General features: G+C 65.2%; 2 protein-coding genes across 5 annotated transcripts in view; one reads left to right on the top strand and one right to left on the bottom strand.

The window, feature by feature from the left end:
• The window catches only part of EVL (Enah/Vasp-like), a 105,723-nt gene extending 84,940 nt beyond the window's left edge, over positions 1–20,783 (top strand). For 3 of the 4 annotated variants that reach the window (XM_029952513.1, XM_029952515.1, XM_029952514.1), the window contains exons 4-14: positions 1,499–1,562; positions 4,297–4,361; positions 5,831–6,060; positions 6,475–6,596; positions 9,505–9,565; positions 13,597–13,660; positions 15,135–15,201; positions 15,289–15,351; positions 18,383–18,449; positions 18,765–18,822; positions 20,356–20,783. In XM_029952513.1, the coding sequence (XP_029808373.1) occupies positions 1,499–1,562; positions 4,297–4,361; positions 5,831–6,060; positions 6,475–6,596; positions 9,505–9,565; positions 13,597–13,660; positions 15,135–15,201; positions 15,289–15,351; positions 18,383–18,449; positions 18,765–18,822; positions 20,356–20,393 (899 nt within the window). In that variant the 3' untranslated portion in view covers positions 20,394–20,783. The remainder of the gene's footprint in view (positions 1–1,498; positions 1,563–4,296; positions 4,362–5,830; positions 6,061–6,474; positions 6,597–9,504; positions 9,566–13,596; positions 13,661–15,134; positions 15,202–15,288; positions 15,352–18,382; positions 18,450–18,764; positions 18,823–20,355) is intronic. The other variant, XM_029952516.1, reaches the window with a different exon arrangement.
• Positions 20,784–20,901: 118 nt separating this feature from the next.
• Positions 20,902–22,544, bottom strand: part of DEGS2 (delta 4-desaturase, sphingolipid 2) — a 34,293-nt gene continuing 32,650 nt past the window's right edge. The window contains exons 4-5 of the mRNA XM_029950899.1: positions 22,076–22,229; positions 20,902–20,915 (exon numbers count right to left, since the gene is read on the bottom strand). Of these exons, the coding sequence (XP_029806759.1) occupies positions 20,902–20,915; positions 22,076–22,229 (168 nt within the window). The remainder of the gene's footprint in view (positions 20,916–22,075; positions 22,230–22,544) is intronic.

The raw sequence follows: 22,544 nt of genomic DNA, 5'->3' as shown, positions 1-22,544 counted from the left end.
TAAAATTATATGTTAAAGTAATTAATTTTCAAGATGTGTGTAGAGACGGGAAGGAAAACTAGCAGTGATCGCAGCGCCCGGCCTCCACTCCCGGTCCTGACGAAGGTCGCGTCTGTGAAAGCGCGCAAGCACCTTCTCTCCTGGCGGCCTGTGACAGCCGCCGGAGGCACTCATGCGCACGGGCCGCTGCCCCCCATCCGGGTCCGCCTCCTTCCCGAGCCCAAACATTGGCACCAGAGCCGGGCCGCCAGCAAGGCACAGCTCACTGGAAACTGGACCCAAGAGGATCCCGGGGCCCAGGACGGCACAGTCTAGAAAGAGCCGAACGTGGAAGCTCACTCTGGGCATGGAGAGTGCCACCCATGCTGTGTCCCACCCGGTGACGGAGACCTCAGTGTGAGAGAGAGCACGTGGCCCCGTGGGAGGCACTGGCTTCCGTGGCTGTAGTCGCGCCAGACCGCCTGCCCGGGAGAGACACGAGGCGCCGCTGTGCGGGGCGGGAGGCTGCCCTAGGATCGGACGACTCGCTGCAGCTTGGGAGTCTGCTGCTCTCTGTCCCGCCGTGCCCCTGACCCAGGGGACAACCTGCTAGTCCCTCGGCGGCTGGAAGCACCTGTGCCAGAAGCCTTCCCTGTGACGTGGCGTTTGCCGTGGGCTGAGCATCGCTGCCACTGTCTCCTGGGGAGGAGACGTGGTCAGTGAAGTAGAAGACCAGCTCCCCCAGAGCCTCCGCCCCGTCGCTGTGACTCTGCTCAGCACCCCGGTGGCACCCGAGCTGGCAAAGGCCAGGAGCAGTCAGCTCTTTCTCAGCCCTGCCTTCTCCCATGATCACAGCCTGGCCCCCGCCCGAACATTGGGCACATGAGGCGGGCCTGGACTGCTCTGGGCCCTGCCTTCAGGGTCCAGGGCGAGGGTGAGGCCCGGAAGGTTTCTCGGTCGCTTAGTCAGTGGTTCACCGTCTCCTTCCCAGCCACAGCCGCAGGCTCCGGGACGCAGGCAGCAGGGCCCCGCACGGCCGTGAGGAGCGCAGGCTGCGTCTCCACCAGCCCAGGTGCAAAAGCCCAGGCTCTGACCCTCACCCAGCTGTGCGGGGGCCTCCCTGTGCTCTCAGGGTGCGACCGAGAGAAGGGGGCGGGACGCACCAGATCCTATCCGCCGGGTTTGGCAAGGCCGAGCACGCTGGTGATTTGGGTTGGAGCAGCTCCGTAGGATGCGCAGAGGCCAAGCCGCTCAGGGAGTGAGGACTCGGCAGGCGCAGCTTGAGGGGAAAGAGGGGGTCTCAGCCGTGGGAGCACTGCGGTCCCGTTCGTTGGCTCCGAGAGAAGAGCGCTGAGACGGGGAGAGAGGCGACCGCGAAGGACGGGAGGGGGGTGGTAGGGTGCCTGTTGAGAGGCCAGGGTGTCGCCTGTGGGCCAGGGGGCCAGAGACAGGGAGAGTTCCAGGTTGTTCTGCCGGGGCCTTTCTTCCCCACTAATCACGATGCTTCTCTGCCCCACAGGCCCCTCCACCCAGCGTCAGGTGCAGAATGGCCCCTCTCCTGATGAGATGGACATCCAGAGAAGGTAACCACCCCCCTCACCCAGCAGGGCCAGGACCCCCAGAGACACACGCTGGGGCATGCGGGCAGGGGGAGGCAGACAGGCCTGCCCACAAGGAAGAGGGAGCGCGTGTTGGCTGCTTGGCCAGAGCGAGGAAGGGAACGTGTGGCCTCCTGGGTACGGCTCCCTCTGAGTTAGCTCAGCCCGCCCACGTGTGGCACAGGTGGCTGTCACCACGTGGGGGGGCGCAGTGACACGAGCCCGCCTCCCGGGCTGTCTGCCGGAGGCCTGGGGCCTCAGGCCAGTGCTGCAGCCTCCCAGGGGGACCCCAACCCCTGCGCACTCCCCTCCCAGCCGAGGTGGAGGCAGACAGAGGCCGTGAGCGCCCTCCGGGGATCGCAGCCGCTGTGCGGCAGTGTGGCTGCGTGGCCGGGGCTGCGTTGTTGCTGTTGTCCTTTGCCGGCCCGTGGAGGAGGCAGCTCGTGGACTTCGAGCCATAAGATGACACCACCGCCTCCAAGGGGCCTCCCAAGTGCTGAGGCTGGGAGGAAGGGCCAGTGCTGTGGTCCTGAGGTTACAGGGAGGCCTTGGTGGCCGAGGAGGGAGCAGCCTCCCCAGGGAGCGTCCCAGGGGCTCTGCCTTTCTGATAGGCCCTGAGCCAGGCGGTGAGGTTCCCAGAGGAGGGGCCACGCTGGGGCGGGGCTGGGGGGGTCAGGGAGGCCACGTCCCCACCCCTCAGCTGGCTGCCAGGGTCTCCAGGGCCTGTCTTCCTCTAGCCTCTCGCCCACTCTGGGGAGCGAAAGCCACAGCTCCGTCCCCTCTGGGCGCCTTCTGGCCCCGACGGTGTGCTGTGTAACCCCGGGCAGGTTCCTGCTCTCGGCCTCGGTTTCCCGCTGGACAGAACAGCGGCGTCCTTGCTCTGCTCGCCTCCAGGAGGTGAGGTGAAGATGGCAGTGCGCTTGTAGTCTGCCCACAGGCAGGGAAGGCTCCTTTTGTCGGTTCCCGGTCATCTCCGGGTCCCCTGGGCCTGTCTCCTGGCCTCCAGGATGGGGATGTTGAGTTCACAAAGGGCTTTCACAGGCTTTGCCTTGTTGTCCTCCCCGCGCTAACCCGCCGGGGTTCCTGTGTCTGGTACTGTTCTCTCACGAGTCCGCTGAAGCTCGGCAAGCGGAAGGGACTTGCCCAAAGTGACCAGGACTGACGGCTGTGTGGCCCCAGCTCAGCCCTCTGCGGGGCGCCGGGGCAGCCTCCACCTGAGAGGGGCGTGCGTGAGCCCCCCGGGCAGACGAGTCCACACGGATCTCTCAGAGCAGGGTAAGCGCCACGCTGTGCGTCCCCCGACCCGCCACCCAAGCCCAGCCTTCCTTCGCGAGGCCGCCTGCAGCCCGTCTGTGAACTGCGGGAGTCCACACAAGCCACAGGGCGGGGGACCCTGTTGGTGTCACCTCACACAGAGAGAGGCCCGGGGAGCGGTGACTTCCATGGGGCCAGACACGAGGCGGGGGTTCCAGGCAGAGACCTCCCCTTTGCTCCCACACAGGGTCTCCAGTCCACCCCTGGCTTTTAAGGATTTCCAAAAGCCTCCTCTTTGCCCAGGGCGTCTAAGCCCACGGGTCCACACCGGTGTAGACACTGCCGGGAGCCTCCCAGACCGCTCTCCTTCCAGCGGGGCCTCTCCCATTATTTTGTCGGGCTCGCACATCATCTGGGAGCCATGCTCCCAGAGCCCGAGCCAGAAGGCTCTGCACCCCTAAACGGGCCCCACCAGATGGGGCGCCGGGGGAGGGCCACCAGACGAGCTCCAGGTCCTCGTCCTCCACAAAGCACTGACCGAGCAGCTGCTGCGGGCCAGGCACGACGCCTGCACCAGACAAGCACCGGCTCCCCATGGACCGAGGGTGCAGTGAGGGCGCGTGGCCAGCAGCCTCCCACCCCGCCAGCCCCCCTCCTGCCTCCCCTGCCCGCACCTGGGCCGCGGCGCCTGCAGTGCGTTCTCCTGCGGGGCCCAGAGGAGGCGTGAGAGCATCCACCGACCCCCTGCTTGCAGCAGCACTGACTGCACTTGGCTCCCACGGACCGAGGCCTCGCTGCCGTCCCCGGTCGGCCCCAGCACCTCAGTCCCAGATTCTGGGGACGTGTTTATGGGTCAGTGTCCTCACCTGACCCGCCTCTAAGAGCACCCAAGGTCACTCCGCCTTCAGGAGCCAGGCCGGTTCTCGCCTCGGCACACACAGCACCGAGCGTGCCCGGTGGCTCCGGCGGGGAGGCTGGCCTGCGGCCAGCTCTATGGTGGGAAGAAGGGGGACGGGCAGCCTTACCGCTTCTCCTGGCAGCCAACGGTGCCTAAAACCTGTGCCAGGGACTGTAGTCAAGTGTCCTAAGAATGAGCGACCCCGAGGCCGGGTCTGCTGAGGCCACAGGAAAGCCACATGGGCATGTCCCCCTGGAGAAAAGCTTGGTCACTCAGCCGGACGGTCGCCTGAGCCTTCCTGAGGGGCTCCCTGCCCAGGTGTGCCTGGGACTGTCCAAGGGGACCTGCCAGCTCTCACCCATCTGGGGACCTGGAACCAGTCACATGCCCCACCTCCCCAAAGGGAGGGCCGCCGGCCTGGCCGTCAGGGCCAGGGCGGGCAAGGCGAGCTCGCTGCCCAGGACCCCGGCCCGGGGCTCTCAGGGCACGCCAGCCTGGGCCCCCAGACACAGAGCCGTGCCAGTCCCGGCGCCGCGGGGTCACACGCGCTCTGCCGTTGTCTTGCAGACAAGTGATGGAGCAGCACCAGCACCAGCGCCAGGAGTCTCTAGAGAGAAGAACCTCGGCCCCAGGTGAGAGCCGCCTGCGGGCTCCTCCCCCGCCTGCACCGGGCCCTCCCCGGGCCCCTCGGGGCGCCGCGAAGAGCGGCTGCTTGCGTAGAGCTCCGTGTGTCACTGTCCCGTCCGGTGAGAGCAGCGGGACAAGACAAGGGAGCTGGGGGGAGGGGCTCAGCCGGGCCCGGCCCTCGCCCACCAGCCTCTGGTTCCCCACCCCTCACTGGCGGAGCACTCAGTGGGCAGGGGCCTTATCTCAGGCACTGGGCTGGGGGCTAGGGACACACAGAGATGGACAAGGCAGGTGCCACCCCTGCCCCAGGAAGCCCAGGGTCCAGCCAAGGACCTGGATCATCCCAGTGCACACATGGCCACCAAGTCAGTATGAGGGACAGACACAGGGAGGAGGGCCCAGCCGCCCCGGGAGCCAGAAGCCCTCCAGAGATGCAGGGCTGCCCCAGCGGCCCAGGACAGCAGGACAAGGCTCCCTGGAGAGTGGCTGTGGATTAGTAAGCCCAGGACTTGACAGCTCACAGGGTCCCCCCGGCCTACTGATGACGAAACCGGCCCCCTGACCCAGTTACGGGAACCCCCATGCATGTCAGTGCTGGCTTCTAGCACCCTGGCCCCCCGGGCCCCCCGCCCTGCTCTGGTCCACCATCCACGTTGCTGACATGCAGCTGACCCTGTCCCATGTCCCCCCCTTCCCGGCGCTCCTGAGCAGGCTGGCCTCCAGTCCCCGGGCCTGCTTCCCGCAGACCTGGCGGCTCCCCCGCCCCTCTGGCGCCTCCCCAGCCCTCCCCGCCCTCCTCCCCCTCCTGCTCTCTGTCACTGTCCCAGCACCGTGGTCACCTCCCTGGGAAGTCTTTTCTGAACTGGCTCTGACATTGAGCCTGGGGAGCCCTGCATGCCGACTCCCAGTAGCACTGGACCTCCTGTTGCAGCTGCGTCTGTGCCTCTGTCTGTGGGGCCAGCTCTCTGCTTCCCCGCGAGGCCGTGAGCAGGGAGCCCGTGGCTGCTTCTCTTCGCTCCTGGCACGGTGCTGGGCACACGGCGGACAGAGGACTGCCTGGCACTTGGCATTGCTCCTAACATGTGCCCCAGTCGGCGCTGTGGCCACGGGTACCTGCCACAGTCCCCCAAGGCCACGGTCAGTCCCAGCTGCCTCTCAGGAACCTACAGCTGCCAGGGCCCAGGGTAACGCTAGGTACAGAGAAGGAGAACGAGATCCAGTCAGTGCTCCAGAGCGCTTTCTCTCTCACGGGAAGACCATGACAGGAGCAAGTTAGTTGATGGTAAACATGTGACACTGTGGGTCCAGCCAACCTCCGGAATGCGGGAAGGACCAGCACAAGGAGTGACTGGACCAGGGCTAGGCACATACCGTGGGGGCTTCCTGGAAGAGGTGACAGTGAGCTTGGCCCTCCTCCCCAGGGGAGCACCAGCCGGGGCCTGAGGACTGACTGAGCCCCACCCTTGTGTTTCAGGACCCATCCTCCCACCGGGGCACCCCTCGTCTGCAGCCAGCGCCTCCCTGTCCTGCAGTGGGCCCCCACCCCCGCCTCCGCCCCCCGTCCCGCCTCCACCCACCGGGGCCACTCCGCCTCCCCCACCCCCACTGCCCACCGGAGGCGCGCAGGGCGCCAGCCACGACGAGAGCTCCGGGTCCGGCCTGGCCGCCGCCTTGGCCGGGGCCAAGCTGAGAAGAGTCCAGCGGGTAAGCGACCGGGGGCCTCCCGGGCCTGCCTCCACCTGCTCCCCCACGCCTGCTGCCCGGCCCAGCGCACCCGCGGTCCCCGGAGCGTGGGCGGCCACGGGGCAGCCGAGGGTGGTCGAGGTTCTGAGAACGCCTCCCACGCAGAAGTTAGCTTCCTCCCCGCGAGCCGCCTCTCCCCCCGCCAGGGCACCCCGCCGTGGTAAGACCTGGGCTGCGTGGGCCGAGCGCGACCGGCCGGCGCCCCCCTGGACTCCGGTTGAGTCGCTGGGGGGCTGGGGGGCTGGGCCCCGAGGGCCTTGGGCCTCTTTCTAGAGCTTCCATCGTAGGAATCCCGTCCATGCTGTGCGCTGCCCCCACCCTCCAGTGACGCCGGCCGCAGACGCCGGACTAAAACATTGCGTCCTTACCCTTTAGCCGGAAGATGCATCCGGAGGCTCCAGCCCCAGCGGGACCTCCAAGTCTGACGCCAACCGGGCGAGCAGCGGGGGCGGAGGAGGGGGCCTCATGGAAGAAATGAACAAGCTGCTGGCCAAGAGGTGGGTGTCCTGCCCCCACCCCCGACTCAGCCGCGTGTCAGGGGCCCCCTGCTCCTTGGCCCCAAAGCGCAGGCCTCGCCCAGCCCCCGGGCCCGCTGTCACCTGGGCTCAGCCGAGCAGGGGACTGGTGACCAACTTGCCCTTCTCGGGGTCGGCCTGAGGCACGGAGCCCAGAGGAGTCCCTTCACCTCTCAGTCCGTCCTCGCGTCGGTGTGACGGCACTTACCTACGCATCCTCCGTGTGCCAGCCTCGTCCAGAGCAGACAGATTTGGAGATAATTTCAGAGACCAGCTCGGGGGGGGAGAGGCGCACGCCCCATGCTTGAGACCCAACATAAGTGACACGCAGTCTCGCTGCTAGAGCCGCTCGGGCCCCAGCGACCAACGCATGGTGCGGGGCTGGTCCCGCGGGGGGCATGGGACAGCCTTCGGAAGTGGCGGGAGCCCCTAGGGCACCACCCCTGGGGATGGAACGAGCTCTGGGCCCAGGGCCCGGTCATCCCCTCCTCCGTCCACACCAGCAGGTGTGGCTCCAGCTCGCCCAAGGCCATCGGCCTGCCCTTGTGCTGCCGGGTGTCCCCAGCTGAAGCCGCAGCGTGCAGAGAGGCCAGACGGCTCCTTCCCAGAAGGGTTGCCGAGCCTGGGTTTTCCTGTAAATGTGGCAGCAGGAATGTGCTGGCAGAATGTGCCGGTGCCAAGGCTCCCCTGGGCACCGGAGGGCTCAGGAGGGCTCAGGAGCAGACCTCACCTGTTGGAATGTCCCTTCGTGTCCCGTGAGCAGCCTCTGGGCCTCACTCCCGCAGGGACCCCACCCCCGGCTTTGCTCATTTATCAGGGCACCCCCACTGCCCTCCAAGCGGGCTGTGCCTGAGTGGGAGGCCCCCTGTGTTGTCGCCACCGTCCCAGCTGGGTGAGGGGGTGGGGGAGCCTGGCCCCCAGAGCCCAGGGGTCGGTCTGGTGCTTTGCAGCAGGGGCAGAGCTGGCGAGACTGCGCGCCCAGCCAGGGGCGGCGGAGGGAGCCCAGAGGCTGTTCCACGGCGCACACGGGTCACCAAGGGCGGGGACAGCCTGTGTGCGGTGGTCCCACGGCAGAGGGAGAGCCCGCCTCCAGGCCGAGGCGAGTGGGCAGTGGTCCCATACTAGGGCGGGCCCAGGGACACGCTGGGCCTAGAGCCCGGGGCGTGGAGGAGGGAGCAGAAGGTGAGGCTGCGACAACCAGCCGTGGCTGCAGGCGCGAGGGGCTCCTTCCCCGAGAGGTGGACGGGCCTTGTGTCAAAACAGATACTGTTCAAAAATAAAACAGTCATGCTTCTCCCAAGTCCAAACCCAGGGCGTTAGCGGTAACAGGCCTAGGTGGTTCAGAGCAAAGACACAGGAAGTTCCCGAGGACAGGAAAAGGCCTGAGCCGGTGAGACGCCCGGACGCTGGCGTGGCAGTCGAGGCCCTGCCAACAACCAGCATGTGTGCACCGCGCCCACAAGGGTTCGGCAAGTCACTCTTTGAAGCCCGCCCCGTGGTGGGGGCTGCTCGGAGCCCATGGTGACAGAGCCCTGGCAAGCCATTCTTTTGATGGAGGTTCAAGGGGCGTTTCTGCCTCTCCCAGGGCCTGTGTCTGTCTCCCTCCCTGCAGCAGTCTCCCTCCCAGCGGCAGGGTCCCAGCAGTGGACTCTCCGTCCCTGCAGCAGGGCTCTCCCTCCCAAAGGAGGGTCCTAGCAGCGAGGTCTCCTTCCCAGCAGCGAGGTCTCCCTCCCAATGGTGGGGTCTCCCTCCCAGTGGCGGGGTCCCAGTGGCGGGGCTTAGACAGGAAACAGTGTGGACATGAGCTGCGTGCTGGGCCCTCCTGGGACTCCCAGGCCTGCCCGCTCGACAGCTGGGGGAGATTAAACGCTGGCTCCGGGTGAGGACGGGGTGTCGGGGAGCGGGCAGCCCAGTGAGGGGGCTGTCGTCCAGGAGGAGGCACCAGGTGTCGGAAGTGAAGACAGGAGTTCAGACTTGAACTTCGAGGCACGGGCAGAGCTGGCTCCACTCTCGTGAGGAAGAGGTTGGTGGGGAGGACCCCCCAGTCGCTCTGGGAGGAGCAACTCCCCATGGGGCCACCTCTCAGCTGTGACAGCCTCACCTCCTGAGTTCCGAGAGCTGAGTGCTGGGGCAGCTTCCCAGAGCCGAACATCCCCGACAGCACATCTCCGGGACAGGTTAAGGGTCTGCGTGTGCACATTTGGGAGTTAGCCAGATACAGGGGACCCCTGAGGCCAAAACATGGGGGTGGGCTTTAGAGGACAGGAGACGGGGTCCATGCAATTGGGAGCATGCAGAGTGACCCGCGGGCATCAGCTGGAGCTACTCAGGGTCTTGCCCTCTGAGGAGGGGCAGGCTCACAGTGGCTTCCGAAGTGGGGGGCGGTGGGGGAGCTGCAGGAGTGAGGCCCAAGGTAGGAAGAGGCCATGGAAACAGGTTTCCCACCGGTAGCCGGGTTCGCTTACCTAAGCCAGTCCCCTTGAAGACAATGCTTCCACAGCCCCGACCTGTGACCCAAGGGCAGGGCCTGGTCTTGAGTATCCTGGAAAAGTGGCCCCCACCCCAGCCAGCCCAGTCCCCTGGGGAACCTGGACAGGATGCAGACCGACTTCTTCTGCTCCTCAGGTGCCACAGAGTTTGGAATGGCCCCCAGACCCTGTTCTCCATGCCCAGACCAGTTTTGTGTCCTGGGTCCTGACACAACCCAGAAGGCCCAGACGCCACCTGGGCATTGCTGGGGCTGCTTGAACAATGGCCTCCTTCACACAAAACGGGTCAGATCCCCCTCCCCAGGTTCCTCTGAGGGCCGGCGGGGTCCAGCAGAGGCATCTGGGTCAGCGTGAGAACCTTCAGGAAGGAGTTCACGTGTACCTTCTCCCCCTCGCGCTAGGAGAAAAGCAGCTTCCCAGACAGACAAGCCGGCAGATAGAAAGGAAGATGAAAGCCAAACGGTAAGCAGACCCCGGTCCTCGCCCACCCTGGGCTTCCCCACCAGTGTGAGGACACCAGGCCCCCTGGGCACTGGGGTGCGGCTGATGTGGACCTGCCTGTGGTAGAAACTTCGCCAGGTGATCCATAGGAGGGACGGGAGAGTAGGGGGGAGGCGGGGGGGCAGGTGGTGACAGAAGAGCCCATGAGCATTCACATCTGTCCCTCCCCTCACTCCGGGTGGCAGGCCCTTGCCCCTTGCCCACAACGTCCTGAGGTTGGGGAAGAAGCAGAGAGGCGGGATCGAGCCTGGAGCCACGAAGGGAGAGCTCGGAGCCTGGGAGCGCAGAGGGGCCATGCAGGCTGGCGACGCGGGGCTCAGGGACGCAGGGCTTGGGGACACGGGGCTCGGGGACACGGGGCTTAGGGACACAGGGCTCGGGGACACTGGGCTCGGGTATGGGGGGCTCCAGGACACAGGGCTTGGGGACACTGGGCTCAGGGACACAGGGCTCAGGGACACGGGGCTCAGGGACGGGGAGGGAGCTCCAGGACACAGGGCTCGGGGACACTGGGCTCGGGGACACAGAGGCTCCTGGACGCGGGGCTCTGGGAGTGCACCCTCGGTGGGTAGCAGGTGCCAGGAGACCGGGGCAGTTTTCATGCTCCGGTCATTTCCCAAGTGGCTGTTAAAGACCCACTTGGCACCCGTCAATTCCAGCAGCAGCCTCAGGTGAGCAGGGTGGAGGACACAGGGCCCCAGCTCTCGTCCTCAGGCCTCCTGGAGCCCAGTCCAGCCGCGCAGGCTCCAGGCACCCGCTGCCCCTAGGGCTGGCTAATGCCCTCCCCCCACCCTCCCCTTGGGTTAAGCTTTTCTAACAAAAACAGGCTCATGCCGAGTGGCCGAACTTAGACCTTCACCGTAGGGGCCATGCCAGTGAACCTCACCACCTCCCCCCTCATCAGGCCGGGGCTCCAGCCCTGCCGGCCACTTTCTCCTCCTCTGACCCCCGGGACGCCGTCCATCAGCCCCTCCAGTGAGCTCCTCCTCGCCCACACTTTGCGTAAATGCTAACCCCCGACAAATAGCCTCCCAGCCCCCCAGGCTCAGTAAGGGCTCCCCTGCTCAATCCTTAGCCCGCACACACACTTTTCCTTCTTCAGACTCGCTCTTAGCCCCCAGTCCGAGCTCCTGTGTCCCACCCTGCCTTGCATGGTGTCGAGTCGGCCCAGGTAACTCCCCGTGAATTTCTACAGCGGCAGAGGCCTGTCTGGCCAGAACCACGGGGCAGTCACCGGGACCGAAAGCGTGTGTGGCCTTGCTTGGGCATCGGAGCCGAGTCGGCCGGTGCTGGCTACTGCAGGCGGCTGACGTGCCTCCCCCAGGCCCCGGCTCCAAGAAGAGTGGGTTCAAACCCCAGGGGCTTCTGGGAGGAACCTTCCACCCCCGGTGGAGAGTTCTCATCCTCTGCCCCCACCTCCGGTTACTGCTGGGGTCCCCCATGCGGTCAGGAGGCCCCTCCCCACACACTGAGCAGGCGCGCTCTGGGCACTGGCTCTCCTTCTTCATGCTTTTCAGTATTTTCCAGTCTCTTCGTGCTCCTCACTGAACACAGACTAGGTTTCCTAGTGGATGGAAAACCAGCAGGCATTGTTTAAAAAAGGAAAATAGCCCCGAATATGGAGCCCAGGGTGGGGTGGGCACTCTGCCGCCCCCTGGCTCTGAGGACGGGCTCGGGGTCCAGGGCAGGAGGGTGTGCGGCCCCGGCCACAGCAGGATGGGGCAGTGCGGGGCTGTGGTGCTTTCCTTCCTAACCTGGGCAGAAAGGGTGACTTCTCTGTGGAGGGAGCGGTTGTTTGAGTTGTTTTTGAAGGAATAACGGGATGGCATTGAGGGAAAACTCCTAGTATCTCAGTTACTGCCGTTTCAGCCCCGCAGCCTCCATTCTGGCCCCTCCCCTTCAGGTCCCAGTCCCCAGGCACATGTGTGGACACCCACGGTTTCAGTTTCTCAGCCCTCCCTTAAACGAGAGGCCTGAGGAGACTCTTGCCGAGACCCAGAGCCCAGCACGTCCCTCCGTCTCTGGACCAGAGGCTCCGGGAGTTCACTCATTCACCCCGCAGACACGCGGGGCCTCCTGATGGGTGCCGGGTCTATCCCAAGTCGGGGGACAAGTGGCTGTTACAGGGTCACCTTGCCCAGGGGCAGGGTGCAGGGGGGCCACACCTCAGATGGACCAGAGGGGAGGGAGGCAGAGCGACGGAGGAAGTGGCACAGGCACTCCCACGGGCGGTTCTTGGGCTCGGGTCAGAATCGCACTAGTTCAGTCTCGCTGGGCGGTTGGCTCTGCCTGGTCTAAAGCTCCGTGCAGCAGTCGTGTGTGTGTGTGTTTCTTAATGAAAATGGAGCAATTATTATTACCTGATAAATCACTTTCTTAAGACTATAAAATCTTTTCAAAATGCATGTGTGTATAACAAGCATCAGCTTTTTTTTTAATTCTTTTTTAATGTTTTATTTATTTTTGATACAGAGAGAGACAGAGCATGAGAGGGGGAGGGGCAGAGAGAGAAGGAGACACAGAACCGGAAGCAGGCTCCAGGCTCTGAGCTGGCTGTCAGCACAGAGCCTGACGCGGGGCTCGAACCCACAAACGTGAGATCTGACCTGAGCCGAAGTCGGAGGCTTAACCGACTGAGCCCCCCAGGCGCCCCAGCTTTTTTGTTTAATATTTCTTTTTTGGCGGGGGAGTGATGAGGGGCAGAGAGAGGGGGACAGAGCATCTGAAGCGGGCTGTGCCCTGACAGGCTGACAGCAGTGAGCCTGACGCAGGGCTTGAACTCGCAAACCGTGAGATCCTGACCTAGCCGAAGAAGTCAGAGGCTCAACCGACAGCCCCCAGGCGCCCCGCGAACATCAGCTTTTTTATTGTTGAGTTATTCACCTCCTTTATTTGTGTTTCACCCCGCATGTTCCCAAGCAGAGCAGACACGCATTTGCCAGGTCACGGAGCCCCGCTGGGGGCCAGGCGAGCCAGGGCTCCAGAGCTGGGGGGCGGTCCTGGAGGGAGAAGACACAGCACACAGACAGAGGGCTAAGGGCAGAGAGAGAAGGAGCAGTGGGGGCCCCGGGAGTGCAGGGCAAGGAGAGAGGAGTCCTGAAGCTGTGCCCAGAGCCCCCGGGATGCGTGGTGTGTGCCCTGAGCTCTAAAGGCAGAGCCCGGGTTTGCAGGGCTGAGGCCCAGCAGACGGCATGCTGCAGAGACGAAGGCAAGGGCCCTGGGAGGTGGGCACCCCCGCGGGAGGCGGCTCGGGCTCCTGCCTGGCCCACCAGTCAGGCCTGCCTGCCCCAGCGGTGGGTGCTTTCGCAGAGGGGCACTGGGGGCACTGGGACAGAGCCCAGTTCTAACCCACTTTGGCAGCAATGCGGACGGACTTGTGGGCTGGTTGGATGGAGAGAAGGGATTCTTACCGCGTCCTCCCCTCTTGGTGAAAGAGAAGTGAAGGGGGTCTTCCACAGGCAGGGGTCTGGGACAAAGGCACTGGGGGGGGGGGGACCTTGACCCTCAGGGCTGAGTGGCCGCTCTCTCCCAGAGCCCCGCCCTACAGCGGCCTCCTGACATCTGGTCCTCGCGCATGCCATGCGCATGCGCCTGCCAGAGGAGCAGTGAGCCGGGCCTGGAGAGGGAGGCCCCTTCCAAGGTCCTGCCCCGCTACCCCACCCCCACCCCGGCCGCAGAACCCCCCCAGGGCTCAGTGATGGGAAGGGCTTGTTGCTGACCGCAGGGAACGCCTGCTCTGCTCTGTAGAAGCCTGTGGCTCCATGTGGCCCTCTGCCCCCCACTCCCCTGACTGCTGTCCGTGGGCTGGACCACCTCCCCACCAAGATCGGGGTTTCACTCGTTAACGATGATGCTCGATGGCCTGCCGACTACAGAAGTAACACACACTCCATAGAAACTGGAAAACCAAGACTTCCTCGTGCCCCAGCCGGAGGCGGCCTGCCCTTGCCCCACCGGGGCTCTGAGGGCACCGCTTCTCTTTTCCGTTTCAGGAGGAGCCGAGCACCTCTCCGTCTCCGGGGACCCGAGCTGCCAGCCAGCCACCTAACTCCTCAGGTAGAGGACGCCGCCCCTCCCCGCCCCCGGCAGGCCTTACTGCAGGAGGGGCCCCCTGGGATGTGACTCCACCTGACCCCGCCCGCCCCCCCCCCTTCCCGCAGATGAGCAGTGAGGGCCAGCGAGGTGGCTCCGGCGGTGTCTCCCGACACCTGGAAGGCCTGAGCCTCCAGGAGGAACTTGGGCAGGTGCTCACATGCTGAGGGCATCATAAACTGCCCCCTCATCCAGCCCCTCATTTCCCACATGGAGGAGGGGGAGGGGGGGCTAGGGCTCAGGTGCCCGACCTCGGGCCAGAGCTCTGAAGAGGAATGCGTACCTGTCGCACTCCTGTCCCCCCACGAAGTGCCCACCACGGTAGATGAAACCATAATCACCCATGAGTCTCCATCACTGTGGTGCTCCTGAGCCCACCGCAACGGGCTCGGGGAAAAACTCAGCCCCAAACCCTGCCCAGAAGCCCTGTGGGATCTGGAGTGCGGGGGTTCACTTCGGAATGCCCTGAGGCTGAGCAGTGGGAAGAAGGAGCTGGTTGGTCACTCAGTCATTCAGCAAACCTTTGTTCAGCATCTGCTCTAAGCTGGTGCTCTTGGTAGGAGGGGCGGAGAGGAGATGGGGGACCACACCCCAGCAGAGGGAGGCCTGGCCCACAGCCCCGCCTCCTGGGGGCATGGCCCTGCCACCTGCGGCCTGCGGTCCCTCTGCTCTGGGGGCCAGGCTGCCTCCCCGGGACCCTGCGGCCTGTGACCTGCCCTTCTGAGAAGGTGCCGCGGTAGAGTGTGGTGACTGACTGCGTGAACACCGCACGGCCCAGGGAATGGTTGGCTGTTTCCCAGCTTCGGAGGTGGTGTGGCTGTTTCAGGCCACGCGTCTGGAGCCTGGATGTGGCCCCGCGTGGGCCCCAAAGCAGGGGTTTGGGGAGACCCTCCTCAGACCCTCAAGTGACCTCCCTGCCCCCCTGGGGATTTTTCTCCCACTGCTCATCCTACCAAGTCGGGGAATTCAGTTCAGTCCAAGCACTCTCTTGAGGTAAAATAAAGTATGGATTTGGCACCACTTAAGAAAATGGAAGGAGAAAACAGCTTTCAGGGCAGAGCAGGAAGGGACCGGCTGCGGACGGGAGTGGGGGGTAGAGACGAGCCGTCCCTGGGCTGCCCTGGTGGCATCGAGGCCGGGGGCTCCCTCTGCCGGAGCCGTGGCCCTACCGTAGAGGCCACAGTTAGGAGGCTCCCCCGCCAGCCACGGTGAGAGGACTCAGAACCCGGCCACCAGCCAGGCCCAGGGAGTAGGAGCTGCGTCCTGAGGGGGGCCATCCCGGGTGACTCCAGCACCGTCCACAGCCCTGCAAGGGCCACCTGTGCGGAGGGGAGCCTGGGAACGAGCCGGAAGCAGACCTTTCTGACGGGCGGGGGGTGGGGGTAGCACCTAGCGTCCTGCGGCTCTGAGGCTCTTCGTGCACGGTCTGAATCGACAGAGGCTGGCCGGAAGCCCTGGGAGCGGAGCAACTCGGTGGAGAAGCCCGTGTCGTCGCTGCTGTCCAGGTGAGCTCGCCGGGGAGGCCGCGCGGCGAGTCCGGCGGGGCCCAGGCGCGACGGGCCAATTCACGTGTGTTTCATTCCATGCCGTAGAACCCCGTCTGTGGCCAAGAGCCCCGAAGCTAAGAGCCCCCTTCAGGCGCAGCCTCACTCTAGGTACCGAACAACCCCGTCCCGGGGGCCTCGTCTGTCCGCTGCCCGTGACTAACACCCCCAAACTCCCCCCGTGTCGCCTAACATTTTGCTCCGGGAAGGGTGGCTTACTCCTCAGAACTGGGGACAGCAGGGCCGGAGGGCCTCCGGGGGCTGCGCAGACCTGCTCCTTGCTGTCCCCTCCCAGCACGAGAGGCAGAGCCCCCGGGAGGGCGGTGACGTGGGGCTGACCTCGAACCCCAGCCCTAGGCCCACTGTGACTCCGGGCCAGCCGGCGGCCTCTCCCGGCCTCCCCTCCTCCCACATCCTGTAAAGAGGTCTCTTGGTCCCTGCGTGTTCTGTGACGCTGCGCAGAAAGCAGCTGGACACAGGAAGTGCTCACTCGCCGTGGCCCTGTCCCACCGCTGGACTGGTCCTGACACCCTGCCTCCTCGCCCTCCCTCCTCTGCCTTCGGTTTTCCCCTAGAGAAACACTCACCGCTTCCCAAACCCAAAGCTGGTGTGGTGACGGAGAGAATATTTAAAACCGTGTGTCCCCAAAAGTCAGAGGCCAACAGCCACATGGCCTGAATTTGCAGGTCTCTGGGACCCATCTCAGGAAAGGTCCCTGTGGCCCACGACAAACTGAAGGGGACTCGCTGTTAGCACAGAACAGGTAGCATTAGAGCCTGGTGGTGCAGTGTAGACAGGGCGGTCCCGGAGAGCTCTGGCCCGGCTCAGGCAGCAGTGGGGAGGCCAGGTGCCAGCGGTCGGGAGCCAGGTCCCGTGGTGGGCCAGGTCTGTGGCTGGGCCCCGAGGGCGTCCGCCTGCAGGGAGCCCGCTCGGGGCAGCTGTGGGCTCTGAGACGTGCTCTGCGGAAGACAGTGGGGACAGAGGTGCACGGGGGCGGGGGCAGGCCTCTCAGAGGTGGCCTTGGACTTGACCTGGATGAGGAGGAGCCTGCCCTGCAAAGAGCGTGGGGACAGCCTTCCAAGCTGGAGGACCGGTGAGTGCCAAGGCCACGTGGCAAAGGACAGAAAGCCAGCCAGTGTGGCTAAGCAGGTGGCGGAAGGTGGGGAGGGCTGAGGGCAGAGAGCGTAGAGGGGCCAGGAGGGGCCATGTGGCTGGAAGTCTGGGTTTTGCTCTGTGTGCAGGACCCCCGGCCTGGAGCTCTCACGCTGGACGCCACAAGGGACCAGCGCTCTCGCTCCAGCTGTGAAGGGACAGGGGGACCGGAGTGGGGCAGGAGCCAAAGGAGGGGTGCCGGGGGGAGGCAAGGCCGCCAGGGCAGCCCCGGGCCCCTCACTGGGCAAGGACACTGTCAGGGGCGTCCCCCCTGGGAATGGGGCTCTGTGCCTCCAACACCAGTCTGTTCCTGGGTCTCACTGATAGCTCCGAAGGGGGTGTGTGGAGCAATCCCTCTTGGGGTGACCATGGGGGGACTGAAGCCCCGAGAGGGGGAGCAGGGTGCTGGGGGCCCCAGAAAACTGCTGCTAGAACAGACATTTGAGCCCCAGGAGGAGCGCTACGCCTCTTCCCCGTCGGGATCCAAACCTCCTCGGCCTCCTTCAGAGCCACCCCTGGCCTCGTCCTCCAGGTCAGCCACAAGGGACCAGGGACACTTCCTCTTCCTTCGCTTTTTTTAAATTTTAAATCCAGGAATGGGCCCTGGACCACTGAGCTTTATTTATTCAGCGGTTTGCTTGCCCTGCGGTGTTGGGGCACAGTTGGCATGTAACGCTGTACGAGGTTGAGCCGTGGGGGTTGACGTCTGGGCATGTATCGGGCAGTGGTCCCCGTGACGAGGTTCGCTAGCACAGCCGCCACCTCCCGGTCTCCAGATCCGCTTTCCCAGAGGCCCCGAGGAGGACAGCACAGCCCGGGACTCCTCTACGGCTGGAGGGTGTGCCCCCCGCCCCCAGGCAGCCCCTGGCCGACTGTCCATGCATGTCAGCGAGATCACATAGCCTCCGTCTGTCTCTGCCTGACTGCATTCAGCGCCCTCACGTCATCCCTGTTGTCCCTTCTCTGTGGCTCGGTGGTGTTCCGCCGTGTGTGGACACATCTTCACCCATCCATCAGCAGATCCTTGCGCTGTCCCCACGCTGCGGCTGCCATCAGTAACGCTGCCGTGACCCCCGGGGGCCTGTCTTCGGGACGGCCACGTCCCTCCCCGCAGCCACACACCCCGGGGTGGCTCTGCTCAGATTCTGAGGGCCGCCCTGCTGTTTTCCACAGGGGCGGTCCCACACTGTGCGTCACACACTGGCCCTCGCTGGAGCTGACCCCAGCCAGGTCGATGTGTGTCTGCCAGGCTCGGGCCTCCCCATTTCCCTTCTCCCTACGGGAGGCCACCGGGATCCAGAAAGCGTGCCTTCCTCACCACTGCCCCGCTTTAAATGGTCAGACGAGCATTTTCTCCAGGTTTTCCCAGGGACGGTTCAAGGGCAGCTAGCTAACCTCGCTTTAGCCGCTTTTCCAAGAAGTACGATCCTGGAGACCGAAACCTTGGCCTCTAAGGCTCCAAGCACGCGAACACATTTCCTGGGGAAAGAGTTCAGCCACAAGGACCGGTTACCTACACCAGGGACACCGGTTTGCCTGGAAGTGGATGCCTTTAGGATGAGCGTGTCCCGTGTGGTTTTTGGGATTCTGTGTGTATTTCACGCTGTTGTCACTGGTTCGCCCGGAACGTGGCCCCCTCGCCGAGTCGTTGCCAGGGTTTTTTCCCGGAGGTGGTAGTGTGTGACCTGGTTCTCTGCCGCATTGCCACGTGTGCATACGCTCCCCCAAGTCAGAGAACAGCCCCTTCATTGGGCCCCCAGTGACCCCCCAGGTTGGGAAATAGTCAGTGTCCATGTGACCTTGTTGAGGTGGACACGGGCCATCCATTGGAATCCTTTTAGCGTAGCTCCGGAGTGGCCTGGGGTAAAAGCGTGGTCCTCAGCCAAGCCTGGAGGCCCCGGCACGCCCAGCCCGCCTTCCCCCGCACGGTCCTGGCGTGGAGGGCGCCCGCCAGGCCCCCCGCCTCACCGCACCCTGCCGTCCTCTCCAGGATGAAGCCCGTGGGGAGCGTGAACGATGTGGCCCTGGATGCCTTAGATTTGGATCGGATGAAACAGGTGAGTGTGTTTCCTGAGGGGCTGGGAAGGAGCCAGAGGCAGGGCCCTGTCAGGTGCACGGGGGTAGGAGGCCCGTGGGAGGGGTGGGGTGTGGGGCGCCCACACTTGTCAGAAAAGCATCCCTCTGCCCTTCTGGACATTCCAGACGCCCTGGGCGGGGGGGGGGGGGGGGGGGTTCCTGTCCCCTGCTCACACTCCTTCCTTGCCTTGTGGGAACTCGGGTGAGGGCCCTGCAGACTCCCCGCCCCCGCCCCCCGCAAAGCCAGCTTCCATAACGGCTTCCGGGCCTTCACCTGGACCCTCTGCTCCCAACAGGAGATCCTGGAGGAGGTGGTGCGAGAGCTCCACAAGGTGAAGGAGGAGATCATCGATGGTGAGTGGGGGCTGCACTGGCCGGCCCCCAGGGGCCCGGAGGAGCGGCGGGCACTTCCGTCCCCCTTCCTGACACCCCTCCCCCCACCCCTCCGGGCCAGGAAACCGAGGCTCAGATGAGTTCCGTGGCCCACCTGCGGTTTGCACCTCGCGCTGGGGTGCCGGCTGCCCGGGCCTCCTCCCTGGGGGAGCTGCGCGAGCGTCGGGGGGAGAGCGAGCGGGGGTGCGTGCTGGAGCTGCCTGAACCGTCTGCCCCTCGTCTACACACTCAGACTGCCTTTTTTTGATTCCGCCACCTCTGATCGCCGGGGTCGGGTTATGGGGGCCACAACTGCCTTCCCGGGGGGGGGGGGGGGGCTACAGGGACCAAGAAGCCCCAGAACAGCCTCTGGGCCTGACACAGGTTCCCAGCTGACTTGGCGCTGGGCTGGGGGGGCAGACATGTGGCTCCACCTCAGGGAGCCTGTGGCTCCCAAGGGCAGGGTCCCGCCACAGTGGGTCACATCCGTCCTTCCGGTTCCTGCCAGAGCCTTTGATACAGCCGGTTCAGCTCTGGACCCAGAGGAACAGGAGAGGTTTGGGCAGAGCTGGCTCGCCCAGGGACAGAGCAGCCTGGGCCCCCCTCCCACCCCACCCCCCAAGGCCAGGTGGGCCCCCACAGCAGCTGGGGGGCAGAGGGGAGGCCTGCAGCCCCCGCTGACCTGGACCCCTGCCCGCAGCTGCGTGACTGGCCTCACCCTGTCCTCGCGCAGCTGAGGACATTGGGTTCTTGTTTGTCCAGCCCCCCCACAGGCCTGGGCAGGGCAGATAAGGAGTTAATGAGTGAAGAGCAAGGCCGCCTTGGAGCCAGAGAGGAGAGACAGGCCAACTGTGAACTCTGCTTTATTGCGGGCGGGGGGGGGGGGGGGGCCCCCGGGGGGGGGGGGGGGGTCCCCCGGGGGTTCCCCCACCTAGGAGGCACCAGCCACCTGGCCCCAGGGCCAGCGCCAGGGGGTCCTGTGCAGGGGGGGAACAGGCAGGATGGAGGCAGGGGGATGCGGAGGAAACCACGTCTCCAGGTCTTGCAGGGCCCATGGGAAGGCGTGGGCAATGCGGGCGCTCCGAGGGCATCCCTGTGTTACTCGATAAGTGCCCAGCCCTCTGCTCATTCCCCTGGCCTTTGGCTCCAGGGAAAAGGTCTGTGCAGGGAAAGGCCCAAGTGCAGGGGAGAGGGGGTGGAGGCAAATAGGAGGAAGCTGGGGCCGAGGGCCCCGCTCCGCCCCCCCCCAGTTCCTGGTGTCTATAGGCCCCTCACCAGCTCCCAGGCACAGGCATGTCAGGGACCCCCCACTGCATTTTGACCTATCCCTGGAAGCGGGGGGCTTGACCATCACCCCAAAGTCTGCGCCTCACGACCTTTGGGAGCCCGGGTGAGGCACTCAGGAGAGCGGGGCACAGCAGAAAGGACCTCCCGTGGAGCGTGGGGACAGGGCCCCGCAGAGAACGAGGCAAGGCTTGTCCCTGCCGCGCCTGAGCTGTCCGTCCTGTCCCTCAGCCATCAGGCAGGAGCTGAGTGGGATCAGCACCTCATAGCGGCCTGGCCCCTGCCGCCGCCCGAGAGAGACCCCAGGCCACCTGCCGACGGGGGACAGCGAGGAGCCGGCCGCCAGCCCCAGGCACGCGAGCAGTCACAAGCGTTACCGTGTGATGAAATATTAAAATGAGGAAACGTGTTCAAATTCTGGATTTTTTTAGATTCTACCTGACACAGAGCACCGGTCTACTCGCCTTTTTTTGTATTTTATATTTGCCTATTTAAGTGTCCATATCTTTTGGTTTATAGAGGACTCCCCAGATCACACGCTTCCGTAGGTGGTTTCCGAGTTTTCTCCTAGGTGACAGCCCCCAGCGTCGTGGTGGTTGAAGTCTGTCCACGCACCGCGGTGTCTGTGTCCACGTGCTAATAAACGCTTACTGTCCACACCCCTGGCTCGGCTCGCTCTCTCCCCCGCTCTGCCCGCTCCTGGCAGAGGACGCCGCCTCTGGGGGAGGGGCCCCCGAAAGTGGCCGGGAGCAGAGAATGGGGCTGGGGGAGGTGGCCTCAGCGGGTGGCCCCTGACCGCAAGGCAGGAGGGAGGTGAGAGGCGGGTAAGGAGCAGCGGCCTGACCTGCACACCCGCCCGAGGCACTCAGACCACAGACGTCCCCCTTCAGAGCCAGAGAGGGTCTGACCCGGGCCAGGAGCAAGCCTGGGGATCCTGGACCGTCTCACAGCCACCGCAGCCACCCTCCGAGGGCCTCCCGTCTGGCTGGTGACAGTGGACCGTTTTCTGGCCAGGCTCTGGACCGCCCCCCACACCCGTGTCCTCGAGTGCGCCCAATGGCCCTGCAGCCAGAGTGGGACAGTCCTGTCCTTCCTGGGGGGAGAACCCGAGGCCTGATCTCAGAGTGCGCCCCCAGGGGACCTGTCGTCTGGTGACAGCAGCCTCCTCCTCGGGACAGCTCTGCACACAGGGGTGCTGGCAGACGCTGAGGGGCCCCCAGGCCGGCCTCGGGAGCAGCTCACCGGCCAGCCTGTTTGCACAGGGAGGGGCCCCGTCCGGGCTCAAAGTGCGCCCGCCAGGCTGCACTTCCTCACAACAGCCCGGGGGCCCAGGCCTCATCCCAGGGCCATCTCAGTGTCAGACCCTTCTCAGACAAGGGTGCCTGGCATAGGAGGCCACACCCAGGCCTGGGCAGGAAGTCCATGCTCAGTGCCGGCCTGGCCTCAGGCCCTGGGGGCTGTACCATGCCCTCCGCCAGCCCGCCCTCTCCTGGGTCAGCTTCCACAGCCCCACTGCGCCCACCCGGGGGCAGGGGTCCTCAGCCTCCCCAGCCTTAGGACATCCCCTCCGGCTGCCTGCCTGCCAGACTCTGGGAGACCTAGACCCCACCCCTTGCAGCCCCCCAGGCCAAGGGGCTGATGAGAAACATCCTCCCCGAGGCCCCAGCCCTGCGCCCACCGGTAAGGACGGCCATCACCAGGCACCCCAGCCTGCTTCCCTCGGGGCTGTAGTTCTCGGGCAGCCACCTGTCTGTCCAGCCACGTGTCTACCCTGCGTGCATCTGGCTTGCGGCACCCATTTGTGAAGACCTCAAGTCCTTGGGGAGCTGCTCAGGGAGACCCCACCCTGTCCAGGCGAAAACCTCTGGGGTCAGAGAGGGCTTCCCACAGGCCAAAGTCTCAAGGTGGGGCAGGAGCACAGCTCAGGGGAGACCCTGTCTGCCCTACTCACCTGGGCTGGAGACGGGCAGGCTGCTCACAGGCCTCAGGGCCACGCGGACCCCCAAGCAGGACCCGTAGGGGAGCTGCCTAAGCACAAAGCCTGGAGCAGCCGTAGTTCCCCAGGGTGGGGGGCTGGCCGGGAAGGAGACCCGCTGGCCTGAGGCCTGCAGGGTCCGGGCAGGGCGGGGCCGGGGGGTAGGAGGGAGTAGGGGGAGCCAGCTCACTCTGAGACCAGGCTGGAGCCACGACCGGCCCCAGGAAGCACCATCTGCGGATGTGAAAACAAAACACTGAACTGAATTTAGGGCACAGGAACACCAGGGACATCGACCCCATGGAGACGGGGCACGGAGCACCCAGGGCAGGGCCAGGCCTCCCTCGCGCTGCCCAGAAGAGGAAGGCCTGGCCTGGGTGACGGCGCACGTGCAGACCAAGCTTCTCCGGGCCGCAGGCTGTGCCAGACTCGGTCCCGAGTTCGG

The sequence above is a fragment of the Suricata suricatta genome, chromosome 9 (genome assembly GCF_006229205.1).
Source record: "Suricata suricatta isolate VVHF042 chromosome 9, meerkat_22Aug2017_6uvM2_HiC, whole genome shotgun sequence".
Classification (NCBI taxonomy): Eukaryota; Metazoa; Chordata; class Mammalia; order Carnivora; family Herpestidae; genus Suricata; species Suricata suricatta.
This window is presented reverse-complemented; position numbering and strand designations above follow the sequence as displayed.